The 25439-nt window shown below is 41.8% G+C and overlaps 2 protein-coding genes across 3 annotated transcripts in view; one reads left to right on the top strand and one right to left on the bottom strand.

Moving 5' to 3' along the window:
- The first annotated feature begins 719 nt into the window (after window positions 1–719).
- PLEK (pleckstrin) overlaps window positions 720–25439 on the top strand; it is a 47353-nt gene continuing 22633 nt past the window's right edge. For both annotated transcript variants that reach the window (XM_084515020.1, XM_084515019.1), the window contains exon 1: window positions 720–914. The gene's annotated coding sequence lies outside the window, so the exon portion shown is untranslated. The remainder of the gene's footprint in view (window positions 915–25439) is intronic.
- Window positions 17496–23616, bottom strand: CNRIP1 (cannabinoid receptor interacting protein 1). Its single transcript, XM_084515033.1, has 3 exons — window positions 23301–23616; window positions 22574–22718; window positions 17496–18952 (listed from the first exon to the last, which is right to left on the bottom strand). The coding sequence occupies exons 1-3, from the start codon at window positions 23477–23479 to the stop codon at window positions 18788–18790; spliced, it is 489 nt and encodes a 162-aa protein (XP_084371159.1). The 5' UTR covers window positions 23480–23616; the 3' UTR covers window positions 17496–18787.

The raw sequence follows: 25439 nt of genomic DNA, 5'->3' as shown, positions 1-25439 counted from the left end.
AAACTTTGCTTCTGTTTTGCAAGTAGGGGTGATTAATTTAGTGGTTGCACAGAAGTAAACGACTCATTCATTTTTGATTCAAATAATAGTTACTGCTTAAGTTCTGTTAAACAATGAAATAAAGTTTTCTGTAATCATTCCCGTTTTTCATAAGTGAGAAAACACATAAAACCAAGCATTATCTTCCTCTCTGGGGAGTTAGGCAGTTTTCAGAAGAGCTGGGATTCTCTTTCCCCGTTTTTTCACATGCTTTTTGTTAATTCTTGCTGTAGGTTTAAATTATTAATTTACTAATGCCTAATAGTGATCATTAAGCTTTAAAATGTTAATACATTTTCTTTTTACGTCTGCTTTGTTTAAAAAAAAAATATATATATATGAATAGCTGCCTGTGAGAAGGACAACTAGTTTCTTGAAGGGAGGATTTATCTAATTATACATAAACATTTATTCCATGCTCATCACCATAGTAACTGAGGCCTCAAGTCAGTGTGCTTTACTGAGCAGGGTTGCAAATACTGTCGTGAGCCAAGGCCTGAACTTCTGTATGAAAGTGCAGTTCCTCAGCTGGTTGAGGCACAGCTAGTTCCTGCTATGCATTCTTGACCTCTTCCTTGTGCCAGTGTTTGTACTCCTGTGGCTGCAAAAGCGGTGGGATCAGGCAGCCAACGGGACTGCAAAATAACCTCTCCAAAAATCAGCGCGTGCCGAACCAGCTTTCTGCTCTGTCCGGCCACACGGTTGCCTGAGCACTTGTGAGGCAGCGGAAAGGGACAAGAGCAAACAGTTGTGAGAAGTGTGGGGAGAGACGGTGTCTTTCCCTGACAGCTACAAGTTAAGCTGATTATGAAGCTGCTGCTAGAGCTGCTTGTTTGGGGCCTGATGACGACGTAGCTGAAATCATTGGAAAACAGGTATTGGCTTGGGAGTTCGGTTAGTCGGAGTGAGGAAGTGATCTAACCCCTATTCGTTTTGAAGTGTTTTTGTGACTTCAGCAACACGTTCCTGAGCCAAGGATATCTTCTGCCTATATTGAAACGGTGCCTTGAGAAAGGAAAATGTTAAAGGGATGGAAATTCAATGTCTCACATGCTGACTTGTCTTGTGGTAATCTTTGAAAAGTGGCCGCACAATTTTAACAGGATGTTTGCTTCAGGAGGTAGATTCTGCTCTGCTACAATCAACTTTATTTTCTTTTTTTTTATCTTTATATCTGTACTTAAACAATTGCTTTGAGGAAAGCCTCATGTTTTCACTGTAGCTTTCTTGGTAACAGCAGCAGAGGTAGTGTCTAGTTATTTCTGTAGCTTATTTGTAAATAAATATCAGGTGTATTATTTTTTTGGCTGCTCACTCTGCCTTATAAAACATTGCGGTTGAATATGTTTTAGAACTACACTGTATTGAACAGAACTTTACAGACCAAGCCTTTAAAACATATTTATCCTAGAAACTTGGTGAGGGCTTTTATTTTTTATTTGCTACATTAACCAGGCCTTCATTTGGAGCCTTGGAAATCATGCTGCCATTTTATTTCCCTGCACACTTCAGCTCACTTCACCATCCAAGGTCCTGATCCCGTGGAAAGTTGCACACTCGCTTAACAATGTATGTTTCAAGTGCTACTGCTGATTTATTGCTCTTCGTGCGCTGCTGGCTGATTTGAGGACAGTCAGGTATTAGACTATCTAAGTGACTTGTGCAGTATCTGCAAAAAGATAAATGATTTGCAGGTGTAACACAGCACTACAGTTAATCATGCTAGCAAACCACAGTGTGAAATGTGATCTTGTATAGCCATTTATAGTCCGAGTTTTTAAGAGCTGTAACTCTGCTTTTGGCTTGGTTAACTTCTGTGGCTGTTGTAGATTACATTTGCAATCACGTTGTTGCCAAACTTCCACTCTAACTTAAGGTCATGTTTACTACTGCGCAACTGCATAGTGAAGAGTTGCAGTAAAAGCAAAATAAACTTTAAGACTCTTGACAAAGCAGCTTAGTGTCACTCTATGGGAGCCTGATAGCTAGTGGATGTTGGGCAGAAACTCAACTGACTGTAGACCAAAGCAGAATGTTGTTGGCAGCAGTTAAATTTTACTGCTTCATTATAGCTGATGTGTCCTTGACTGCGGCTCTAATAAAAACATTTTGTGCATGTTTTGAGTACTGTTTAAAAGAGAACACAGATATAAGAAAACAGGAGTCCACAGCTCTCCATATGTGGTGTTAGAACTGTGCAAGGTTTTCATCTCATAGCCAGACTGAGTGATCTGGTAGCCTCCTAGAAGATCTCTGCACTTTAAATTTCTGGCACCGCTGATGAAAAGAATGCTGTTGTTGGAACATTTGAGTTCCTGTTACTCTTCCAGGGAATAGATGCAAAGGCTAAATGTCTTTCTCCCAGATGAGGGTTAGGGTATGTTAGCAGTGAGCTGCAATGGAGCCTACATTATGACTATAATAACTTTTGCGGATTAGACATCCACACCCACACACTCCTTTTTTGGTTAAAGTTTTATAGATAAAACTCAAATAGTTACTGGCATTAATTACAGCCAAGATGTATCTAAAAGAGGAAAAAAAAAAAAAAAGGAAAACAAACAAACAAAAAAGGCAGAGAAGGAATATTACTGCCACTGACATTTTGAGAAGCCTTTTTTAGCTGACTATAATGAACGAGGTGTACGCGATGATGGTGTGTATGCCCTTCCAATAAACCTGAACGTGTTAGTCAATTTCAGCTGCATTTGACAGGTTTTTTTTGGAGATAAAATTCTCCAAAATACTAAGTTCTAAGCAACTTTGTGAAAACAGGCTGCAGAGCAGAGGAGACGTGTTTTTTTTTTTTATTATTATTATCCCCAGTTAGGGGAAGAATGATGTAAACCTTGTTTTTATTAGACAGCAAAAAAAATTAGAGAAGCAAGACCTTAATGTCCCCCTTGTAAGAAAATCTTCGACTGGAGATCTCAACATTGTAATGACCAGTCGACCAAGTATGGGCCAGTAGTGTATGGGGAAACCAAACTTCTTTGTTTCCTGTACTGTGGACAGACTTTTTTTTTCCAGTTTTTAGTTCCTGAAAAGTTGAGAGAACTGGTATTTGTGGGGGATTATTGTGCCAGCTTTTTGGTGTGTTGCAAATAAGCATGTAAGAGCTCACAAAACTATAGTAGAATTGCAGATATAATAGGATTTCTGGCCTGACTCAGTATGGTTTATGTACTGTCAAATCCCAGTGAACCCAACAGAGTCTGAAACTATTTATCACAACTGGACTGAGCCCTTTCTTCCACAGCAAATTACTTTCACTTATCTATTTTTTAGTATTATTTTCCAGTATAGGAAGGTTAGACAAGGTTAAAGCTGTTTTAGTAACTCCGGTCCTCATGTGTATCAGGGAAGGACTAAACTACTAAAAAGGAATCAATTTTGGTTCTTCTGTTTTAATACGTTTCAAATCTCAGGAAAGATTCCCATGTGCTTTCTAAATATCTTTAATATCAGCATCTTTGGGGAAATTTTTAATGTTTAGTTCCCTATGCTTCTACTTTAATGCAGACACTTTTGCAGGCTCCTGCTCTTATTTAATTGTTGTGTTCAATGTATGGAAAGTAAGAACACTTTTGTCTTCATTGATGCTTCACAGATGCAAATTATTTAGAAATGGCAGCTCATTACAGAGAATGTTGCATATGCTTTCTTTCACCAGGCAGAGCAAATACATTAAATAAAGCTGTTCTGGCTCGTAAAAAAATGTAATAGGATCGAATGCCTTCTGTAAAGCTTCATACATGTTATGGTGATGTCCAAGCATCATGTGAGTATTTCGTGTTCTATACATGAGCTCCCAAATTCATGCATTGACTTTGCTGCTCCTGGGTGGCAGGCACTGTAGTTGCCCAAGTTCAAGTTTCACAATCGGACACCAGTCTAAGTCCTGGGAGCTGTGATTTGTGCAAAAACTGGAGCAGGAAAGCCTTGATCACCATTCTGTTTCACCGCGCTTGCTTTCAGCACTTAGAGTGCAAGGCAGGAGTTAAATCATGCCCTCTGGAGACTGCAGTTGGATTCTCCAGTCACGTCCCTTTGCTTTAATTAAAATTGCGGTATGCCTCCTATGCAGGAGTAGCACAAAAAGGAACCATATTGGGATAAAAGATCTGGTTGTCATTATTGTTCAGAGTTTAGTAGATATGTAGCTTACAGGGACCGTACTCTGCCATTTGTTTTTGCTAACTTGTAATGAGGGAACGGGTTGAGGGCCATGAGAACCTTAGAGGGCCAAATGATTATTTTAACCTTTCGTCTTGTTAGAAAGCAATACTTAGAACGGAAAAAAGTATTTCTTTTCATGCTCTTGATATTTATCAGTCTAATGCCTATGAACCATGTTAATTTTACAAGAATGATACAGAGATAAGTCTACACTATTATTTAAAGTACAATCCTAATTACAAAATGCTTCTTCGAGAGAAATAGTTCTTTAGACCAAAACAGTTTTTGTAAAAAAAAAAAATAATCTGTCCAACTGCTTGATCAAACAAGTTAAGCAATCAATATTTTGGTTAACTTTTTAAAGTATTTCATTTCTGCTAACTGTACTTGAAAATGAAAAGGTTTCAGTTGGCATGTGTTTTGCTAAACTTTATTTGAAAAATAACTCATTTTTTTTTCAGATATCTTTAATATTGGGAAACACTTTAAATAACAAGGGACAACTGCTCCCTTTTTGGAACCGGGACTCCTCTGATTCTTACATCTCCTCATGTCCCTTTTTCTTTCAAGTCAATTAAAACAGATGGGTGCTTAGCAACTCTGAAATTCAGGCCATATATCTAAGTATCTAGCTTTGGCCAAAACATTTTGGATCACTTTAAGAGTGATTACTAATATTGGAGTTAACCCAAGTAAGTCCTGTTTACTAGGCTCAAGTTGTAATTGCCCACCTTGTACTCTGTCATTTGCCTGTTTATCTTAGAGTAAAATCTACACCAGTGTTTTGTGTTTCTCAGTTGCAGTTTCAAGTTGTAAGAGAATGATTCTTCTCAGGACCTTTAAAAGATCCATCATTTCTCTTTAAAATGTGGAGGGGAAAAAAAACAGGAATCATGAACGGGTGAAAATATGGATGCTGTCTTTGTTAGCTGCAGGTCCTGCTGAGCAATTTGATGTCAGGTTCACTTTAAGTTCTCATATTCAAGATGTGTCAAATGAATGCTGAAAATGCAATGTTCCTCAGTAAAGATTTTTACTTGATGTAAAGAAAAGAATTACCCTTCTAAGATCATGTCTGTGTTCCAAAATGTACTGCTGAGGATGCTTTTTTACTTGGTTTCTATGTTCAGGCTTTATCAATATTCACACTGAACTTTCATGAGGTTCTCTGGACAATTGATTTTACGAAACATCAGTAACAAGTAATTATGGTGGAAAAAAAATTGGACAACCAGAGTAGCTTTACACAGCTGTCCCTTTTCCCTCTGGGACTTATTAAGTGTTATACAAACAAGACTCTCTTTGATTGCGTTAGCTTGTACTGGGACTCGCAGTCTTTTCTCAAACTATGCTCTCTAGCCTGTGTTGTTTCATTATTAATAATCTGTTAGCAGTTTACTTTCACCATATAGCACGATAATTTTGCAGGGTTAATCACCTGTGAGCAGGGAAAGTTTTGTTCTGAAAAATTACCCTGAGCAGAGTGTGTGTGATCTGGGGGTCTGCAGATTGGATGTATTTTTTCGAGAAATGTTAGATAGGGCTTTGATAAAGAAGTTCAATCAACATTAGGTTATCAAACCAGAAGTGTTTTCTGAGATAACACCTAACCTTGTGTTTAGTTGACTGCTGCCTGTGGCTGAATCTGTCTTTGCTGGTGTTGTTTATGCATGAGCCAAAACCCAGCACCCATGGTCATAGCATAGTTGGTTTTGAAGTAACAGCAAGTACTGGAGGCAGTGAAGACCTGCAATATTTGGGGGTGTTATTACTTTACGTGCCTGGAGGAGAGAGTTGTGAGCAGCAGGTGCTATTTTTTGTGTGCCTAGTCATAAATCAAGATGGTGAGACCTTTGGAGCAGAAGATGCATTTCACCTAATCCTTCCCACCGCATTTGGCTCCACGGTGCTTTGATCTGTGATTAGATCTGTGCGTATAGATCTGTATATATAGAACTGTATAAATAGCAGTTAGTTATTCATGGCAGAACCATTTCTTCAAACACATACAAAACTGGGAGCTAGGCGACTAGGTTACCTCTAGTTTATAACGTGATCTGAGTGCACAGCCTCACGACGCATTCTTAAACACAGAAGCTGGTGCCCAGGCTTATTGCCTATCTCATGCAAAATATGTTTACTCTGATATTTTGAAATTAGTACTGCAACAGGCCTCAAGGGCTCATTGTCCCCTTGGTGTGCTTATGTTATTCCCACTGCTGACAGTGGGAATTAGCTATACACAAGAGGAGGAGGATATACCCACAGTTCTGTAACTTAGACAGCAGGGAATATGAAATTCTCTAGCTACTAGATGATGAGATCAGCACAGCTTAAGCATTGCTCCCTTTTGGCTTGTCACCTGTGATTTTCGTGATTTTTTTTTTCTTTTTCGCTAAGGAAACAGTAGTGGAAGCAGCAACTGTGAAACCCGATGATAGCACAGTGCTACCTTGATAGAAACTGCAGCTCAGAGCTCCAAATCAAGTGAGAGACAATTCGGAGCAGTGGAAGTGAGCCATTTATCTAGAGAAAAACTGCCTTTGAGGTGAAATCTGAATGTCACTTGAGGTTGGATTAGTAAGTGGATTTCCAGAGAGGGGATTGGTTTTGCTTGTTTCCTTTAAAAAATATTTTCAAATTTGGTTCAGAAATTTCAGTTATTAGGCCAAATGTCTTCTGAAGATGCTATGTTCTTTGAATTACTGGGACTTATTGTTCCTCCTAAAGTGCACTGTCTGGTCAGCTGATAGCTTCAGTTGTTGTGTGTCAAGCTTGAGTCATTTGTCTGGACATCAATGGTGCCGCTGGACTTGAAATTCTCAGGTTTTTCTGCCCTATATATTCTCTGCTTTTTCTGTATTAGGGAGAGGGTGATGGGGAGTGCTAATAGTGTGACATAACACAGGGATCCAAGAAAGGGTTTAGCTCAGAAATGCTTGATCTTTGGTTTTCTGTGTTTTTTAGTGTTTTTTTTTTTTTTTTTTTTTTTTTCTTTCTTTCTTTCTTTCTTTTTTCTTTTGAATCTGCTTTGCTAATCCTGCGTGGAAGCTGTCAGGCGTGGGGCCCTCCAGAGCTGTTTAGAGCTCCTACACATTTCCAAAATGAGAACTGCAAAAGAGCTCGTCATCTTTGCAAGAGAGAAGCTCCCTCCTGTGGAAGAGAGGAACCTCTGCACTGATTAGGAGCAGCGTTACGGCCTAATACCGTGATTTTAAATTATCAGGGCGAAAAAAAAGGGGCACAATCTCTCTAGGTGTTTGCAGATGCTGGAATTCAGAATCCTGTTCCCTCTTATTTTTTCCCCAAAGCAAGTCCTTCAAGTTTTGTGTGAGCTTCTTTCTAAAAATGTTTATCAGTTATAGCTGGTTGCGTGTAGGCAGATCTGAATACTTTAAATGACATCTTGCAGCCACAGTGGAATCTTTAGTGTTAAAGCAGTAATGCTTATATCAAATTTTATGTATAAATACAAATTTATATTTTACATGCATACAAAAACCTCAGTATTTCTGAAACATCTGTGAATTCCAGTTCACAGAACTTGTGTTTTGTGGGTTTTAAGTTCTTTTTATTTTTCCCTTTCCAAAGTGAGATAATCTGTTCTGTGTATCCCAAAAATCTGTACCAAAGAGATTTTGGTTCTTGCTGCAATTGGGAGTCCTTGGTAGAAGACTCTGAGCTCCAAGCCCTATCTGACTTACAAAATACAGCTGCGCAGCAAGCATAAAGATGAACTTGTGATGGAGGAGCTGGAATTAGAATTCATCTTGATATCAAATTTCTGTTAGACCCAGTATTTTACCTTTGAGATGAGTAGGATTCATGCCTGTGATCTGAAGGTAGAAGGTTCTAACTCATTAGCAAAACCCTGAGGCATTTGCTTCCATAAATGCTAATGTTATTCCCCTGAGAATGAAGCACTTTGGAGGGGGTGGGGAGCGACAGATCATTTAGCATTGCAGTGGAGGTTTACATTTATCATCTCAGTTTCATTGGCAGGTAGATGACTGAGACAGCACAGAGTGCTGATCCACTGCAAAAAAAAAGGCTGCTGTCCTGAGATTGGGTATTGGGAGCCTGCTGACCAGCAGAATGATAAATTAGGATTTTGTTCACAGATAGCTGGGTTACAGCTCATGGTACGTAGCTTTTAGGACATCACAGGCTTCTGTCATGTTTTTGTTTTTTTTTTCAACATATAATGGTGAAGTGAGGTTTGGTCCTGTCTGTACAATTTTCTGGTGCATCTGCTCATTTTGAGACAGTTTGGAGTTACCTGTGCAGTGGGGGATAGTACCTCTTGTAAGAAACTAGTATCCTCCTTTATAAGAACTGTGAATGATGAGTAATTGGATGAGTAGTCCCTGTGGTCACGCTTGTCAAGAAATGCATGTGCCTGAACTTGCAGGAAAGCAGAAACTCCTCGTGAGGCTGCACACGAGGAAGGCTAAAATCAGGGTAATGCGGGGTGCTGGGAGAAGTGCCAGGGACGAGGCTCAGTACTGCGTGAGCTCGCTGGACCTCCATCCAGATGTGATCCACGGCTGTATCACGGAGCACTGCTGCTCCTCAGGTGTCCATTTGAATCCAAAGAAACTCAGCAGTAGCAAAGTAGCTCCTTCTGCACGTAGGTGCTTGTATTAGCTCCTGCAGGATCACAGGGTGTTTGAGTGGGCGGGGAGGTGGTCGATGCAGTCAGGAGTGGGATTAGGAGATTTTTGATGTGCTTTACACCTTACAGACAATTCCTGCGTTCTTGGAGTTCCATCGTGGTAGATATTTCCTCTTAGTACCACCATCTAGCGGTATCCTGCTGTATTTTTTTTTTATTGCTGCTTTTTTCCTCTGGCAATTCTCGCCTGGCTTCTTAAACTGAAGCTTGTGTTGAGAACACTTTGTCCTGCTCTTCCTCCTCCGCAGCCCTCCACTCACAACATTCGATGTTTTTCATGAAAATGGAAAGAAAGGCTGAGATACCACACTGAGTTGCTTCGAGTTTTATGAAGTTACTTCTCTGAAGACAGTACAGTGGTTGAAACATTTATCCATGATGCCAGAAGATGCCAGAAGGGCTGCAGTATGAGTCAAACCATAAAATTAAAACACAAGAGAATCCACATGAGACGGACAAGAAATTAGATTGCATAAGTTCCACAATTCATTCTGATATATTACTGAGAACAAAAGTAAAGTCAATTTTTTTTTTGCTATGTTTTTAGTATTCACATGGCACTGATTTCTGTAAAGCAACTGTGAGCTGGAAGAACACTGATTCAAATCCCTAAATCCTCAGCAGTTAATTTTCTTTTACTGGAGCTGTGGGATTTGAAATAATGATTAAAAATACAGGGGAGAAAGCATAACCAGAGCTGGGAGTTTATTCTTAGCTGTAATGACTAATAATTTGCAACTGCTCACACCAAATGAAGTCTTGTTTGAAAATGTGTGTATTGTGGATGAAACAATGTTACAGGGAAATGTTCTGCTATTTTACATTGATTACTTAAAGCGTTGGTTTGGACTGCTTGATGTAGATTGCAATAAAACCTTGTCCGTCCTCCAGGAATTCTGCATCAAAGGGGCTACACAGCAGGTAACTCATAACTGGCCTGAGATACGATAGTCAGCTTACTTTTTTCACAGCTTCCATTGCGTCACTTAATTCTTCATGTCTATGATTTGTGTTAAAAGCCCAGCAGGTAAAAAAAAAAAAAAAAAAGGAAATTGGCTAAAACTGATTCCAGCTTTTTTTCTCCTGGCTCTCTTGTGTCAAGTAAAATGTTCAGTAAAACAAGCTTGAATCTCGTAGAGTGGGAGGTGTTTGCGTGGAGCTTGTAAAGAGTGCATAATGGAGAAAGGTTCCCTTTCCAGCAAGACACTTGAACTTGTTCTTAGCTTGTTTTTTGGCCCTTAATTTGTAAACGTCTTCAGAATTAGGGCTAATGTCAGCACATCAAAACACTTCTCTACCTGTGCTTGTGTGTGACCTGCATATCAGTATGTAAGTTCTTGTCATTTTTCTCTCCAGGTGAAAACTGTTTTGCTGGGTGTATGGAAAAAGAGAAAATCAGGTGGCTATTTAAGTATTTGCTCTGTTTGACCATATGTTCAAGGTTTGTAGCTTGAAGAAATTAAGTTAAAAAATAAAAGAAAATGAATATAGTCTTCAGAACAAGCAAATGAGAATAGTGATGTTGATTAGTCTCCGAATTATCCTGGGCTACCTCACATTGCCTCCACTTCGTTTCTGTAGGGAGAGTGATGTAAAAAGGTGTTTCTGTGATCCTTGGACTTGCTTTAGTTGACATCACTGGCCAGAAGAGGTTGCCCTGCTTAGGCAACGTTGGTGTCTCATGTGACAAGAGCATAACAGTCTGGATCCTGGTGGGGTTACAGGATTTCTCACTGTCAGGACCATTAGAAGCCATAACCTAAGCCTCATCCTGGGATCTAATGAAGGTGGGAAGAATTCCCCTCATGTTGTAATGTCAAAGACCTAGGCTGCTACCCTCTGTACAATGCCTTCTGCAGGACTAGCCACTTTGATTTTAGGACTCCAGTTTCTAGATTGTTCACAGCCAAGTGTAGGTTGTGTGAAGTATTTGTCAGAAGGTGGGCTGCGAAATAGTTTAGATTTGTCCTTTATTTGGAGCCAGAGATGTAAAAACAGGTAGTGGGAGCAAACCAGGGAGAATCTGTGGCTTTTCTCCAGTACAAGGTTATTCTCTTCATAGTCTGTTCTGGAGAATCATCACAGCAGGGAAGAAGGCTGTGGTGGTAACATGGCAAATGTCTAGGTTTTGGTGTTCTGATGAGAATAAAGCTGGATGAGGTAGTTGCAAAGAGGTAAGCCTGCCCATGATATAATACAGATGAACGTTATGTTCTATCCAGACTTCCTTATAGCAAGTCCCTCGGTCTTGTTGTACACACAACAGTTTTCCCTTTTTGTGGGAAAACAGGCTGCAGGAGCTGGAGGAAGGGAGCACGTCCAGACTTTACCCTGGTGTTGAATTTGGGTTCAGCCACGCCACAGGAGTTGTACCCTAACCCAGGAGTTTTACACGCTCCCCAGTTTCCTTAGCTGCTTCTCTTCTTTGTAGCTGTGCCTCACGGGAAGCTCAAAGGCTGCAGCGGGGCTGCGTGAACCAGAGCAGAAAGTGGCAGAAAGCTGGAGCACGGCACCCAGCCTGTCTGTGCTGTGCCAGCCTCACATGACACTCGTGCTCTGCGTACTTCCCGGTATTGCTGAGTGGTGCTGCCCCACAGGGTGTCGATGCACTCATTGCTATGCCCTTACATGCCTCTGTGGGGGATGTACAAGGGCTCCCTTGCCCAACCCAAAATATGGAATATGGTGCTTCTTCACCCACCCCTCCAGATTATTCTAGTACAAGCCACTGAATGACTGGGGACCTTACAAGTTTCATAAATAGCTCCTTTCTGCAGAGCCTTCAAGGCAAATATGAGTAATAGATTGAACAGCAAATGGTAAGAGAAGAAAGCCTTCTCTCCCTTTTTTCTTTCTCTTCCCTTCCCCTCCCTTCTCTCTGTCCCCCTTACAGATAAAAGACAGACAGAACATTAGAGGGAGGTGAGTAAATTATGACAGTATTTACTAGCAACTACTGACTGCCTGGAGAACACTGTGGTGAGATGGGAGAAGTTACTCAGATCGACAAGAAATCAGTGGTGTAAGTGATTGACATTGAGCTTAGCAAGCCAGAAGCTTACAGCTAGTTACTGGTGAAAGATGTGGGGAATTCTGAAGATTTCTGAGGTTAGCTGCAGTCCTAGCAGAATCTGGGAGGAGTATTAGAGGTGACTGAGATGGAGACTACCAAAAGAATTTTCTTCTGGTTCTCTGACATTGTTATATTTTATACGAAGCCTCCTCGTGAGTGTGCCCCAACTGTCTGGGGATTTACTAGAAGCAACATCTCAGTGTCTTTGTGCTCTGGGTCTCTCTCTCTCTCTCTCTCTCTCTCTCTCTCTCTCTGTTTCTGTAGTATCATGACTCCAAGTTCATGCCCCTCCACTGTTTTCCCTTTGGACATCTGGACAGAAGCTGATTTCTAAGATAAGGCACGATCACACATGGATTTGTGCAATGGAGTGCATGGCAAGAATGTGTACGTACCCATCCTACGTGTGTTTTTCCAGACTGAAAGCCACAGGAGGACTGATGGGGGGCTAATACTCACTCTTTGCTGTGCTGTTCAGATTGTATGTCAGTCCTGGAGCTAAGCATATTCCAGTGCTCCTCCTTTGCTGGCTTATTTGTGCCTGAGTGCCTCTGCTTCTGGCATCGCAGGGCTCAGCTGGCAAGCCTAATGAAAGTTCTCAAAGTTATTTTTCTCAACTTCTCATTTTTATGGGAAGTTTGTGGAAAAAGATGCTTGGTTCATTTTTACTTATAAGACTTTATTTTTAAAGCAAGTAAGAATTGATAGCGGTTTTTATTAAAAAACAAAACCAAACCAAACCTGCAAGAAGTAGTTTTTCAGCTCTGCTAGGTCATTATGTAACTGATTTTTGTGCCAGAATGCAAGCACAAAGTGTTAGTTGGTCCCTAGAGGAAAATAAAGATTTTATAAGATAGGGCAAATGATCTGTAGAGGAAATCTTTTCATGGTATTTAAACAACCCCCTTGGAACTATTTCCTCAATGGATTGTATTTCATTTGTATTAAGATGGTTAGGTCTCAGTTCTTACAGTTCTATTTTAAGCAAGGCCAGTATTAATCCACATTTTAGCCTACTGGGACAAATTTGTCCCTTGTGTTAACTCCATTCCTTATGGGGAGCTCTGTACCTGGAGTGAATTTGGCACCTTTTCTTGGCTTCTTAACCATCTACCTCAAGAGTAGCAAAGTTGAGTGTAAACGTTGTGCCTTTGAAAAGAAATACTTACATATGACTGTTGCATTGTGCTGATCGACAAAACATTGCCAGCCTCTTGAACATGGTTCAGTCTGCACCAGAACTGATAGACTCATGAAGCCATTTCTTCATTTTAGTGCCATTAAATCTTTGCAGTGCAGGCGCATAGTTGCCGTACAGAACTGGGACGACTGCAGTTTTGTTTTCACACAGTGGTACTCTCTGCATTATTTTCTCAGCTTGCTTATCGTGTAGTATTTAGGCAGAGAGATGTCTCTGAAGCTAGAAGTAAAAATCATACAGATCATTAGAAAAGGGGACACAACAACAACCAAACAATCCCCACCAACTGGACATAGGATTGGCCAAGGCTTGTTTTCTACAAAAAGACCCTGGAATTTGGAAGTACCTTAGGTTACTTGATTGGCCTAGCAACATAGGCTGAGTGGAAGATTGCCATCAGAGTCGAAATAGTGCATGTTCTGATATTGTAGAATCATACTGCCATTTCTCTCCAGACAAAGCCCTCTGGGGTTCAAATTAAACTCATAATGTTTTGTTTCCAGCTTCTGAGAACATCTCGTCCCTTTATGCCACAGTTTAATGTAGGTATTATCACAGGCATTATCACAGTCCCTTCCTGACAGCAGAATGGCACCTGACCTTGCAGTAAGTGTGGGGAGAATTGGCAGAAGGTCCATCTCACCTCCAGCACAGTCACACGGTTCTTACTTGTGCTGTCTTCACTACCATCATCTGATAGCTTGTTATTGCTTCTCTCTGAATGGTTCAAAGGCTGCAGAATTTACCCAGTGGGGGCACTGGATTGTTCCTTACTATTTGGGATAAAGGCAGTAGCAGTGTTTGTTTTCAGTGGGGGAGAAACAAAGTGCAGCAGGAGAACTTGCAGAAGTTTCCAGCTCCTCACTTGTGTGTATCTTATTATACAGAGGAGGTCAGGGAGTGTGAGAGTGCTGTGGTATGTAGCTGTCTGAGCTCTCCAGCACTGTAATGGCAGGTGCTACAGGACTTCCACCACTAACCATCAGCAGTGCTTTCTGTAGTATAGCTTCCCTTCATTTTTCTGGTAGCTGGGCATTTTCTTCCTATTCTACAGCTAGAATATGGTCTGTGAATTTCTTTGCCACGAAGAGGCAGAGAAGGTTATATGTAACCTATAAGGTCACTTACATCATTCATGGGATTATTCTTTGTGAATGAACAGAAATAATCTGTGTCCATCACTGAGAGAAATAATCAAAAAATTTGGGGTAGGTACAGAGAAGGCAATGCGGAGAGAGTTGGCGTGGTTCTTTCTGTGTTGGTGCAGCCTTGCCTTCCTGAGGCCAAAAGCCAGGTCTCACGGGGATTTGAAGCCTTAACTGCTGGCCTCAGGAAGAGAAGAAGAGGAAGCAGTCCAAAGAACGCTGGTGAAAGCTGCCAAGCATGCAGCATGCGTCCTGTGGGCAGGAGTGGCCATCTTCCCTAGCTCAAGACTAGGATTAGCTGCCCGGCACAAATTTCCCAGTCATTGCTTGTGAGCTTTGTCGAAATAAGGGAAAACATCAATGCTCTAGGACTCGTTACACTACTGCTTTGTGCTTCAGGGTTGGCACACTTATAGGGCAATGTTTTGATTTCTGAAAGCCACGGCACTTACTTCAAACCTCAGAAAAAGATTAGCATTGACAACAGTGCCATGCTCTTATTCTTATGTGGAGGCTCCAGAAAAATGGAACTGTTCAAAATAGCACATACCTCAAAGTTTTACATAGCAAATCAGCCAGCTGCTCTTAAAGAAATGGAAACCAGTTTCTGCTGGCACGTGAAAACCTTGCGTTAAAAAACTTACAGCTTCATTGTACAGCGGTTTTGTTCACATCTTCTATAGGAAGAATGTCACAAATGAGGCTTTCTGAAGCTGAAGCCAGTGAGACCTCACTGGCTTGATCAGTAATGCTTGGAGACTTCGGCAGTATTATTTTTTTCAGCTATAGTAAGATGGTAGGAGATATCCAAAGCCTGTAGTAGTTGTGCTAAACAAAAAGCAATGCACAGACTCTTCTGATTTCATGTAAGCCCTATGCCAGACTACAACCATAATAATCATGACTAATAACTTGCTCTTGGATCCTTTTACTCAGCTGTCTGAAAGTGCTAACAGCTACCTAAATATAGATGAAAAAGTAACTCTGGAAGGTTCAATATATTCATTTCAATCTTTCTTATGAAAATGAAAGCTGGAAACTTTCATGGGAACACAAGGGACAAAAGAGAAAAATCTGTAAGGCTTTCATGTAGAAAACCTTCAGGTATCAGTGCTTTGTGGTTTCAGCTGGATTGACACATTGTCAGCATTTTCTGACAGTGTGTTGGATAATTATAAAAACTATCTTTAAGCTTAGTATATTGTGTCCTGTTCTGAATTTTGGAGTTCTCTCAAGAAATGGAAATACTAATTAGAAAAAGGTGTGTAAAGAACAAACTTGTCTGGGGATTAAATGCTGCTGATTAAATAATGCATCGAACTGTCACAGTGACAGTTACTTGAGTTGATTACCCACAAGCTTTATGAGATTACCCACAAGCTTTATGAACGTTTACCAGAGCTGTCCTGAATGTAAGATATTTCAGAACATTACTTGGAAGGAGATGCTTTTTAAAGACATGGGTCTTCTTTACTAGGAGCAAATGTTTGTTGAGGAAAGGGAAGTTTGTGGGACTGTGTTCCTTTACACGTGGGGAGTATCAGTGCTGTTGTCCTTAGCAGTATAAATAAACAACAAATACCCCACAAATAATCTTTTTATTAGGCAGGAATAATGCGAGGCTATCAAGCCACATTCCTTCACCCTTAAAAATCATGCAGGGGAGGAGGAAGTAACAGCTGATAAAAGTTATTTACCTTTTTTAATATAGCTGTTAAGCAGGCTACTCCCCCCCACTTCCCCCCGCCCTTTTTTTTTTTTTTTTTTTAATTATTTTATTTTAATCACTGCCACTGTCTCTAAAAGGGGGGCTTCAGTCCTGGACAGCAATGTTCAGTTTCAGTGTGCAGAGTCTGCAGGACACGGTTGGTCTGAGTGCTCTCTCCTTCCTTTTAAAAGCAGCTCCATCTGCCCTCCTTCTTGACCACCCTCTGCACTGAATTGCAGTCGACGTGCTAGGGGCTTGCTAAGACATGAGAAAGAGCTGCCCTATTTGCAATTAATGTAGACGTAAGTATTTACCTTGGGAAAGGTGTGCTTTTCTTTAGCTGATGATAACGTCCCTCCCATGTCAGCATAGGCTGGATTTGCTGTAACCTTTCATAAATGCTGGAGAGCTCAGATACTGTAGGCCGAGGACTTCACAGAAGCTGAACTCGAGAGTTGCAGGCCTGTCTTACACATCTTAATTTTAGTAGGACAAAAACAACTGCTAATTTATGTATCAAACACTTCATGCTGATGTGCTTCTGTGTACAAACAAAACAAAATATACCAAGTGTTGCAGAAGAAAATAATGCTTTAGTAGTGCAGAGATGGAACTGATTGACAGCTGAACATTTGGTATTATTAATTATGTCTCTGAATTATTATTTCAGAGAAAAAATGTTTCTGTAGAATCATAAAATATCCCAAGTTGGAAGGGACCCACCAGAATCATTGACTGAATCATCAACTCTTGGCTCCACACAGGACCCCCCCTCTCCCTATCTCCAGGGTTGAAAGTGGCAGTTTTCCTCCTATCATCAAAGATTTTAAACTGGACTACTTCATGGTGACTGTGACCAAAATTCTTCTTTTTTTTGGGATGGAGGTGGTCGTGATACAGGGGTAGGCTGACTTGCTCTAGGTGACCCCTCCAATCTGGATGGGCCTCTGTCCACATCATTTGCCTGTAGACTAGGGAAAGTCCAGGAAAGAAGTTAGCATAGAATACTTCCTAGAATTTCATAGCAATGAAATGTGCCTGTGAAATACTGCCTCAGAGCAGGGATGCAGCTGCCTAGCTTACTGCTCTGGTACTATATTACATCAGTGCTCTGGTCAGCCTTTTTTGTCTCTAGAAATTTCAAACAGTCAAGTTTTTTGATTAAGAATTAAATGGGCGAAAAAAAATAATTATTTCACTTCTGTCCTAAATCTTGATTTGCCACACCATTAGCGCAGCAAAATGCTGTTGATTTTTTTTCAATTTCTACTGAGCATTATCGCATTCACATCCTGCATTCTAGCACATTGGATTTGTATTTCCTAGAAGGAGCAGCTTTGGGCACTGAACATGAAGTGCCTCAGACTGAATTCTCAGAAAGCACTGACTATGTCTCTCCTGTTTGACTTTTTAGAACCACTGCCATTTTTGATATAATATTTTCTGCTCGTTTAAATGGTCACACTAGAGAAAAAATGTTTTAAGTCCTTTATTACAAAGATCAAAAGTCATGGTTACCATTTACATACACCATTTACAAATTATTCACAAAGGGAGTAACAGATATGCAAGAACTGACAGCTTACTTCAGCCCAAGTAGGGGATGGGACAGTATAGTTGTTTCCCTGGTGTATTTACTGAAAGAAAAGGTATTTGTTTTCTTTGTGGTTGTTGCCTGTATATGTTAAACACTGACCTAGTGTTTATGTAGCACCTTTAGTCATGACTGTGCAATTGCTTACATGCTTATCCTTACGTGAAAGAGCACAACGCATTGCAATCTGCACTTTGATCACAATGAGTGAGGAGTTTTTGTTGGCTGGAAATCCTGTAGATTTTGGTATAATACAGTAGTCAGGCTTAAAAAAAGTTGATTTATGTGATTTCACTGATTTGAGCAATATTTCATTCAAAGAAAACCAGAGATTACGGTAAGAACTCTTACTGTAAGAACTAAATTAAGGATGGCTGCTGTATCTTTCAAGACTATATAACCTTGACATAGACACTAGCCATGTTGTTAGATGTCTTTAATACCACAACTGATTTATTGCTTTTCTTTCATTTAGGTTAGCATGTTTTATAGTGTTCTCTAAAGCTATTTCAGAGACTGGGAAAGTTAACATCAAAGAATGCTAATTTACCAAATCTCACAAAATAGGAAACTTGTACCAGGGTAACTTACAGCACTTGACAAAAGGAGAGTTTCCAAATCCCTTGCTATGACATCCCTTGATACCAACAGTGCAGTAGCTGCCATTTATCTAAACCTACAGACATCCATAATTTGCACTTTTTTTGCTGTCCACTGGGATGACATGTAAACAAAATTCCTGAAGGAGCACACTGATTTAGGAGCAAACAAATATAAATATGGAAATTTCCAACATGATAGATATCGCATCCAAATTCTAAGCAATAAAGCAAAACACTTCACAAAGGGTGTTACATCTAGTGGGCATAATCCAGATAGTTATGACACTATTATGATAGGATGACTTTCTACCCAGGAATCAATTACTCTTTACCATGATGCCTACAGTATTCCCAGGGTATAGGTAAAGAGCGTTGCAGATGCCAAGGTAAACTTGAAATACAGTAACAGGCAAAGATTTCAGTGGCACCACCAGTACATACAACTGAGTTATTGGAACCTTACGGAACAAAGCGACGTTACAGTATGCCTTTGTTAAGGCTTCTTGCTGGTTTAAAAAGGTAGATTTTTTTTTTAAAGGAGTTTGTCCAGCAGTGTTGGTTGCACTTCTCTTCAGTGGAAGGTCTCTTTGTTGATCCACATAAGACTGCGTGTCTCATTCGGTTTGCATTCGTACTCAATGCTGCCAAAACTGTTTCCCCACTGGCAGTGATCCCGTTTGTGGTAGTTGTAGAATTTGACTTGCCAGACCGTTTCAAAAGTGCCAATGTCATTAAACTGTGAGGAAAAGGGAGCATCAGTGTTAATAATGAAAGGGGTAAAAATGTTCAAGTTCCCATATTGGTAAATGTTACTAACAGCAAGAATCAAAGCTATAATCCTCAAGATGACACAGCAGTAGTGGCATGATGACCTCGAAGTGGCTTGTATATACTATAGATCGTGTAGCAGTGATCTGTAGTGAAATAGGCTATTGCTTCAACTACATACCATACCTAGAGGCTGCAGTTAGGATAGGGAAGATTCCTTCCTTGTAGCCCTCTGTCTCAGTGTCATGACTGAGATCTGCTGCTATCAGAGCACTTACTCCTCCTCTGGGTTTTTGTTCCACATTTTACATGAAACTTAAGCAAAAGTTCCCGTTTCCACGTTTCTGCAATTTCTAGTTGTACTGTGGTAGCACAGCTTTTCCAACTTAGATACAAGTACCAGAGGGCAGGAAGGAGATGATCAGCACACGTTAGTAGCTAAGAGTCTAATACAGTGAAGGAATAGCGAGACATTGACTGTAAGTTGTCTGCTTGCAACTCAGTGGGTAAGACTATAGCTATGGTAAGTTCTGTAAAATAAGACCTCTAAGTTGTTTTTTATCATGTTTTTTTCTTTTAAGAATTTCCATCACTCACTAATGACAGCCTCTTCACTTGACTCTTTTCCATTCTCATCATGTGCCTGGAAGCTGACCTTAGATCATCTACCTAGGATAATCACACTCGCAAAGTCAGTATGAAAGCTCTATTTTGTAGTGACTCTTACTCAGTTGCAATCAGAGCCTTTTGTACTCAGTTTTTGCAGAAGGGCATGGAGTTTTTTTGCTTGTTTTTTGTTTTTAATCCAAGATGTGGTTTTTAAGCTGCTGCTACTTAATGGACATGGCTTTAAACCTTCCCCAGCCCACTGTGGTATCTTAAATTTAGCCTGATGATGCCAGGAGTTGCTGCGTGCTGAAAGTGGAAGGTTTTTACTTGACTCTAGTTGCAAGTGTTACCTTAAAGGTGTAGTTGAAATATTTCTGTTGCTTCCATTGAAGGAGGCAAAAATCAGACATACAAGCTATTTTACCCCTCCCAGCAATCAAAATCTTAATTAAGATTCATTATTCCCCTCTGATGGTAATCCTGAAACCAGCAGTAATGCAAGATAGTAAAAGTGAAGCACATTGAATATTACTGGGCACAACCTACATGGAGAAATCCTCAGTAGGGAGGAACACCAAGCACCCTTGCCCAAAAACTGAGGAAGAAAATGGATTGATCAAGAAGAAAAAGTGTTTCTTTACAAAAGTATTTGTAAAGGAGCTACGATCAAGAGCAGTATTGCATTTCATTGATGTACAGAAACATCTGAATTTCTAAAGAGATGAAGGAGGAAAACAAGTTGTCTGCCTTCACTGACCCACTTTGCTGAGCTACTTGGAGTAGTTTGTCTGACTGCTGGGGATTTCCAGGAGAAGGAAAGAATTAAATTGCAGAGCTTTTCTACTCTGTGCCTCCCCACAAGCCCAGTTCTTAGCACGTGCAGCAGCTCTGTGGCATAATGAATGTTGTGCATCCTCTGAGCTCCCCTGAATTCCCGTGGCTCCTGAGACTTAATCCTGGCTCCTCCACTGAGCCAACATGTGGCCATCCCCAGGGAAGAAGGGTATCCCTACCCTTGGGCAGGCTCAGCTTGGTGCTGTAGGCAGGAGTAATTATTTAATTGTTCCCTCTGAATCTGCGTGCTAGGATGACTTGGTGGCTATTTGTTATGGGAAGAGAGGTCTTGCTTCTTAATCAGTCTTGGTCTGATCTGACCAAGAATAAAATCAGACCAAAGAGAGGTATCTAACTGGGTTTACACCATCTGTTAGACAGTTGAGAGTTTTCTGGTTAGTGGGCGCAAGTGAACAGTCAGCTAACAGCAACACATCCTCATTTTCTGGAATCCACACATGGGATTGTTGTTTTACATATATATACTCTGTCTGTAAGAGGTAAGATAAAAGTAGGAGCACAAAAAAGTTATGCATTTAAAATTTCAGAGCAGACAGGAAATACATTTATCACTTTCATGGATACTCTGTCTTCTGGGCATTAAATTGGCAGTATCAGACCAGCTCAACATTGGGACTGACCTCTCAGTCTATTCCTAATGTGAGTTCAGACTTTTAAGCTTTAAATAGTCCTTTTCTCCCTAGGATATGTCATGATCCTGCCAGTTACAGAAAAGGAAGTGGAGGCAGAAGTTCCTTATAATTGAAAGAAATAGGAAAATGTAAAGCAGCGTACAGTGAGCCTAGTTTTGAAGATTCAGGAAGTAGGTATTAGAAGCAGTTTTTGAACTGGGGTGCCTGAGGTTTGTTCCCTAAATCTGTCATAGCTCTGGCTAGCTAAGCAGCTAAATGATGAGTTAGGCATGTAAATCCCTGTTGAGGTGCCTATATTTGATACTTAAAAGTATCAGTTGTGGACTTCTAAGTCTGTACTGAAGAACCAATCTGTCAAGATCAAACCCTAAAAGGGGTTGAGGACTTGCTAAACACTTGCAAATCCTATTAGTTTCATGGTTTAGAATATCAGGATTTGATTTGTAAAGCTGCTGTTTGGATAAATATTGTGGCTGCTCATTCTTATGTTGCAAGAAAACAGCCAGGAGCTTGTGGCTGAAAACCAGACCCTCCTTCCATTGCTTGGAATTCCTTCATTTGTGTTTTATCGGTCTTAGTTTTCTGCACAGAAGTTAAATTTCCATATTTTCAGAGTTCACCTCAGTAATGTGGAGGGTACAGTCCACATAGGTATCAAAATAGAGCTGCCTCAATCAGAGCACGTGTGTTTTTGGGTCAGTGCCCTTTAACCTCCTGGTGTAAAGCCATTATGAAACAGAACTGCTGTGCTGAATAAGTGGTTTTCAACAACCCTGCTCAATGTTGGTGCTGTAAAAATTCTCACTCTTCTCCTTCCCCCGAGAAGAAAATCACCAGCCTATAGTTTCTGTATTTGTTAGAGGAACAGCGAGTCTGCTGCTCAGAGTCATCCTAGGCATTCGTTTTTTTGGGGTGTTAGGAGGCAAATATATAGAGAAGGGATTAACATGGACAAATACTGCAGGGTAGCCTCATTAGCCTAAGATTAGGGAGTGGTAACTGTTAGTGGGATGTTGGTCCCCAAAGTTACACATTGTGTAATTGTCAGAAACTTTAAATTAAGCTGTTACAGTTATCCAGAAGGGTATTGCTGTGCCAAATGGCAGAACATTCCAGAATAAAAAACAAACACAAGATAAAGTTAAGAAGAAATCTTGAGTGCAGCAAGCAAATGTGAGAAAAAGCTGAAATCTGGGAGGCTTGGAAACCTTCGTAGGGTCCTAAACTCATAGAAATTAGAGCAGACCCTTAGGAGGGCTTCAGCTGAAGATGACATCCTGCTCCGTTTCCTCTCTGTGGTACAGGAGCTGCAGGACAAACACCACAAATCCCTCACAGCTGTAATCGGGGCGGGGAGAAGACTGATGGAAAGCAAAGAGGGCAGCAGCTGTGAGCAGGATTTGCCCTGAAATATTTCTCTGCCACGCTTTCCTCCGTGGGCGTCACGTCCCTGCTGTTCCCCCTTGTCCCTCCGTGCGTGGAGGACCACGTACCTGCATGTTGACCTGGATGGGCTGTCTCTCCCCGCTCTTGGTGTGGGGCACCCCTTCTGTGTCGTAGATCCCCGTGTACGAGGCCACCTGAGCATCCCTCGATTTCTCCTCTAGTGGCACATTGACGCCCCCAATGCCCATCGTCCTGCGAAGAGACAGGATCCGGCCTTTCAGCAGCCCTGCAGGCCCCTCAGAGCCCGGGATGTGGCAGTGGCAGCAGACCTGCAGGTGCTGCTGACTCACCGGGGCTCCCCCCCCCAAAAAAAATGATAAAATCAGGGCTCTGCAATCACCCAGGGAAGTTGAAAAAGGAATGTGAGGATCCCCAGGAACTGGGGAGGGCTTGGGTGAATCCCTTCTCCGTGGCTGGAGGACATTATCTTGTCTGTGTCCTCCCCGGTGCTGGTCTCTGCTTTGGCAGGGTGCAGCGGGGCTGGGCTGGGAGCATCCCCGAGCTGCAGGAGCCCATCCTTCTGCCCCCAGGGCAAACCACGGGGAAGGAGGGAGAAAAGGAGCCAGGCCCTAATAAGCTACGGAGGGAGGAAAGGGGAAAGAGGCGACTCCCAAACGCAGCCTCCCTGCGGAGCCAACAAGGGAAAGGCTGCCCAGAGACCCAGAAACGCGGCGGCGAGAGGGCGGAGAGGGAGAAATCACGGCAACCCCGCGCTGTCAGCCTGCCAGGAAACCCTCTTAAACCTCTAAAAATAAAAGCTTTGGATGCACTTACGTGGCCTGGACGGTGCCGGGCCGGAGGGCGATGTCGATCTTGTACTTGGCCCCGGTGAGCAGCTTGATGGTGCGGTTCTGGCCGAAGCGCTGCCCGTCCACCTTGAAGTACACGGCGCCGTCGTTGGGCTGGATGCGCAGCGACACGCTGATCTTCACCAGGCTGGGGATGTCGCCCATGGCGAGAGGGGGGGCGGGGGGCTGTCCTCGTCTCTCCCCCCTCCGCAGCAGGGCAGAGCAGACCGAGGCGGCGAGGGAGAGGAAGAGGAGGAGGGAGGAGGAAGAGGAGGGGCTGCCGGAGCGCAGCCGGCACAGCCCTTCCCCAAAGCAGCGCACGATGGATTTAGTTTGCCCTTCCCCTCTAATCACGGCGCAGCGTCTGGGCGCCGGGTTTCCTCTTCCCCGCTGTCCCTCCGTGTCCCTCCTGTCCTTCCCTGTCCCTCCCTGTCCCTCCCTGTCCCCCCTGGCCCCGTTCCCGGCCGGTGGCCGCCGCCCCGGCCCGCCCCGTTCAGCACCGCGGCCCCGGACAGCGGCCCCGAGCCCGGGCATCCCCGGCGCCTTCCCTCCCTCCCCGTCCCTCTCCTTTATTTTTACAGGGAAAACCCCACCACAAAGGCGGTGTCAGGCCGGCATGGCAATTCTTCAGCCCTTTACCAATGGCTGCCACCATCCCTCTAAGGATCTGTGCCCGTCCTACCTTAATTCAGCTCTACGCCGCTCCTGTTCCAGCCTAAGGCTCAGAGATTGCTTGTAGAGCAGCAGGAGGCTCAGGCACCCTTTCCATTCTTCTGCAAAGAACATCTATATTTTTTTCCTTTTCCATATCTGTTCTATTTACTGTTAAAACTGCAGCATTCTCACAGCTGACACAGGATCTGGACCATAAATGTATTTTTTGTTTGATTGAACATTACGACAGTTCATGATTTTGTTAGGAGCATTGCACAGCTCGCTCACCTACATGTTGTGCTGGGCCTGATGTTTTCTTTGTTTTCCTAAAGCAGGGATGTACACAGGGTGGTAAAATGTAGTATTGTTAAGTTATATGGAAGATCAGGCATTACCCAGCTTCTTTTCATTCTGTATGCAAGTTAATTACAGATATTTTTATTTTTATTTTTTTGTAACAAGCCAAATAACACATACTGCTGAAAGCTTGACTTCTGCAACAGAAATCTTAATATATTTGCTTTGATTAATTATCCAGCTAAGAATAGGCTTCATAATTTGTTCAGCAAGCAAGGTTTCCACAAAAATAAGAGCAGGGTGTGATTCCTACATCTCAGAACTGCGTATATAGCAAGCTCTGTAAATAACATTCCACCTTTGATAGCAGTCATAGGTAGCAGGGATTATCCTATAGGAAAGTTGTTACATGATGCAGTCATTACTTCTCCCACTGAACAGTCAAGAGTGAAATAAATGCCATTTAAAAACAAAATAAAGCGAAACCAAACCAAACCAAACCAAAACAGTTTTTTATGTATGGTGAGGTAGCTGCATTATCAACATTAATATATGACAAGAATCTTACGGGCTCGGTGAGTCACCTAAGACTCTTGTATTGTCACAGGACAACTAATCAAAAAGTAGTTGCATTTAATCAAGTAGTAAGTTCCAGGAGCAACTCATCCCACAGGGGGAGACTATGTTTCATCACAAGTCATACACTGAACTTTGTCGATTTACTGCCCAGATCTTTGCTGACTTTAAAGGTCCTCAAGAACAGACATCAAAAATTGGGTAAAATGAATCCCTCCAACACTCCAACCATTGTCTAAGTCAGCAGTGAATGGTCTCGAAAATATCTTGGAAGTCATCAATCAAGTGGTATGTACAGATTTTCACATGAGGAAGCACCTGTGATATTTAGACAAATATAACTTTATGGCTCAGAAAACACCAGGTGTGCATTTCTCCTTATCGTGTTTGATTGTTGCAAGAGACTTCCCTTTTTTCATTATATTCTGCTGAGAATACAACTCTGCTGGTTTTGTGGCTTGTTGAAAGTTTTGCTTGCAGCAATTCCCACTTCTGTAAGTTTAAATGTAATTCAGTAAGAAACCACAGAGGCCTTACACATGGGAATCTGATAGCATCACTTAAAGCGGTGTGAAGAATAATGGCCATTGCCAGGGAT

Source organism: Aythya ferina (assembly GCF_964211825.1).
Source record: "Aythya ferina genome assembly, chromosome: 3".
NCBI classification, from domain to species: Eukaryota; Metazoa; Chordata; class Aves; order Anseriformes; family Anatidae; genus Aythya; species Aythya ferina.
This window is presented reverse-complemented; position numbering and strand designations above follow the sequence as displayed.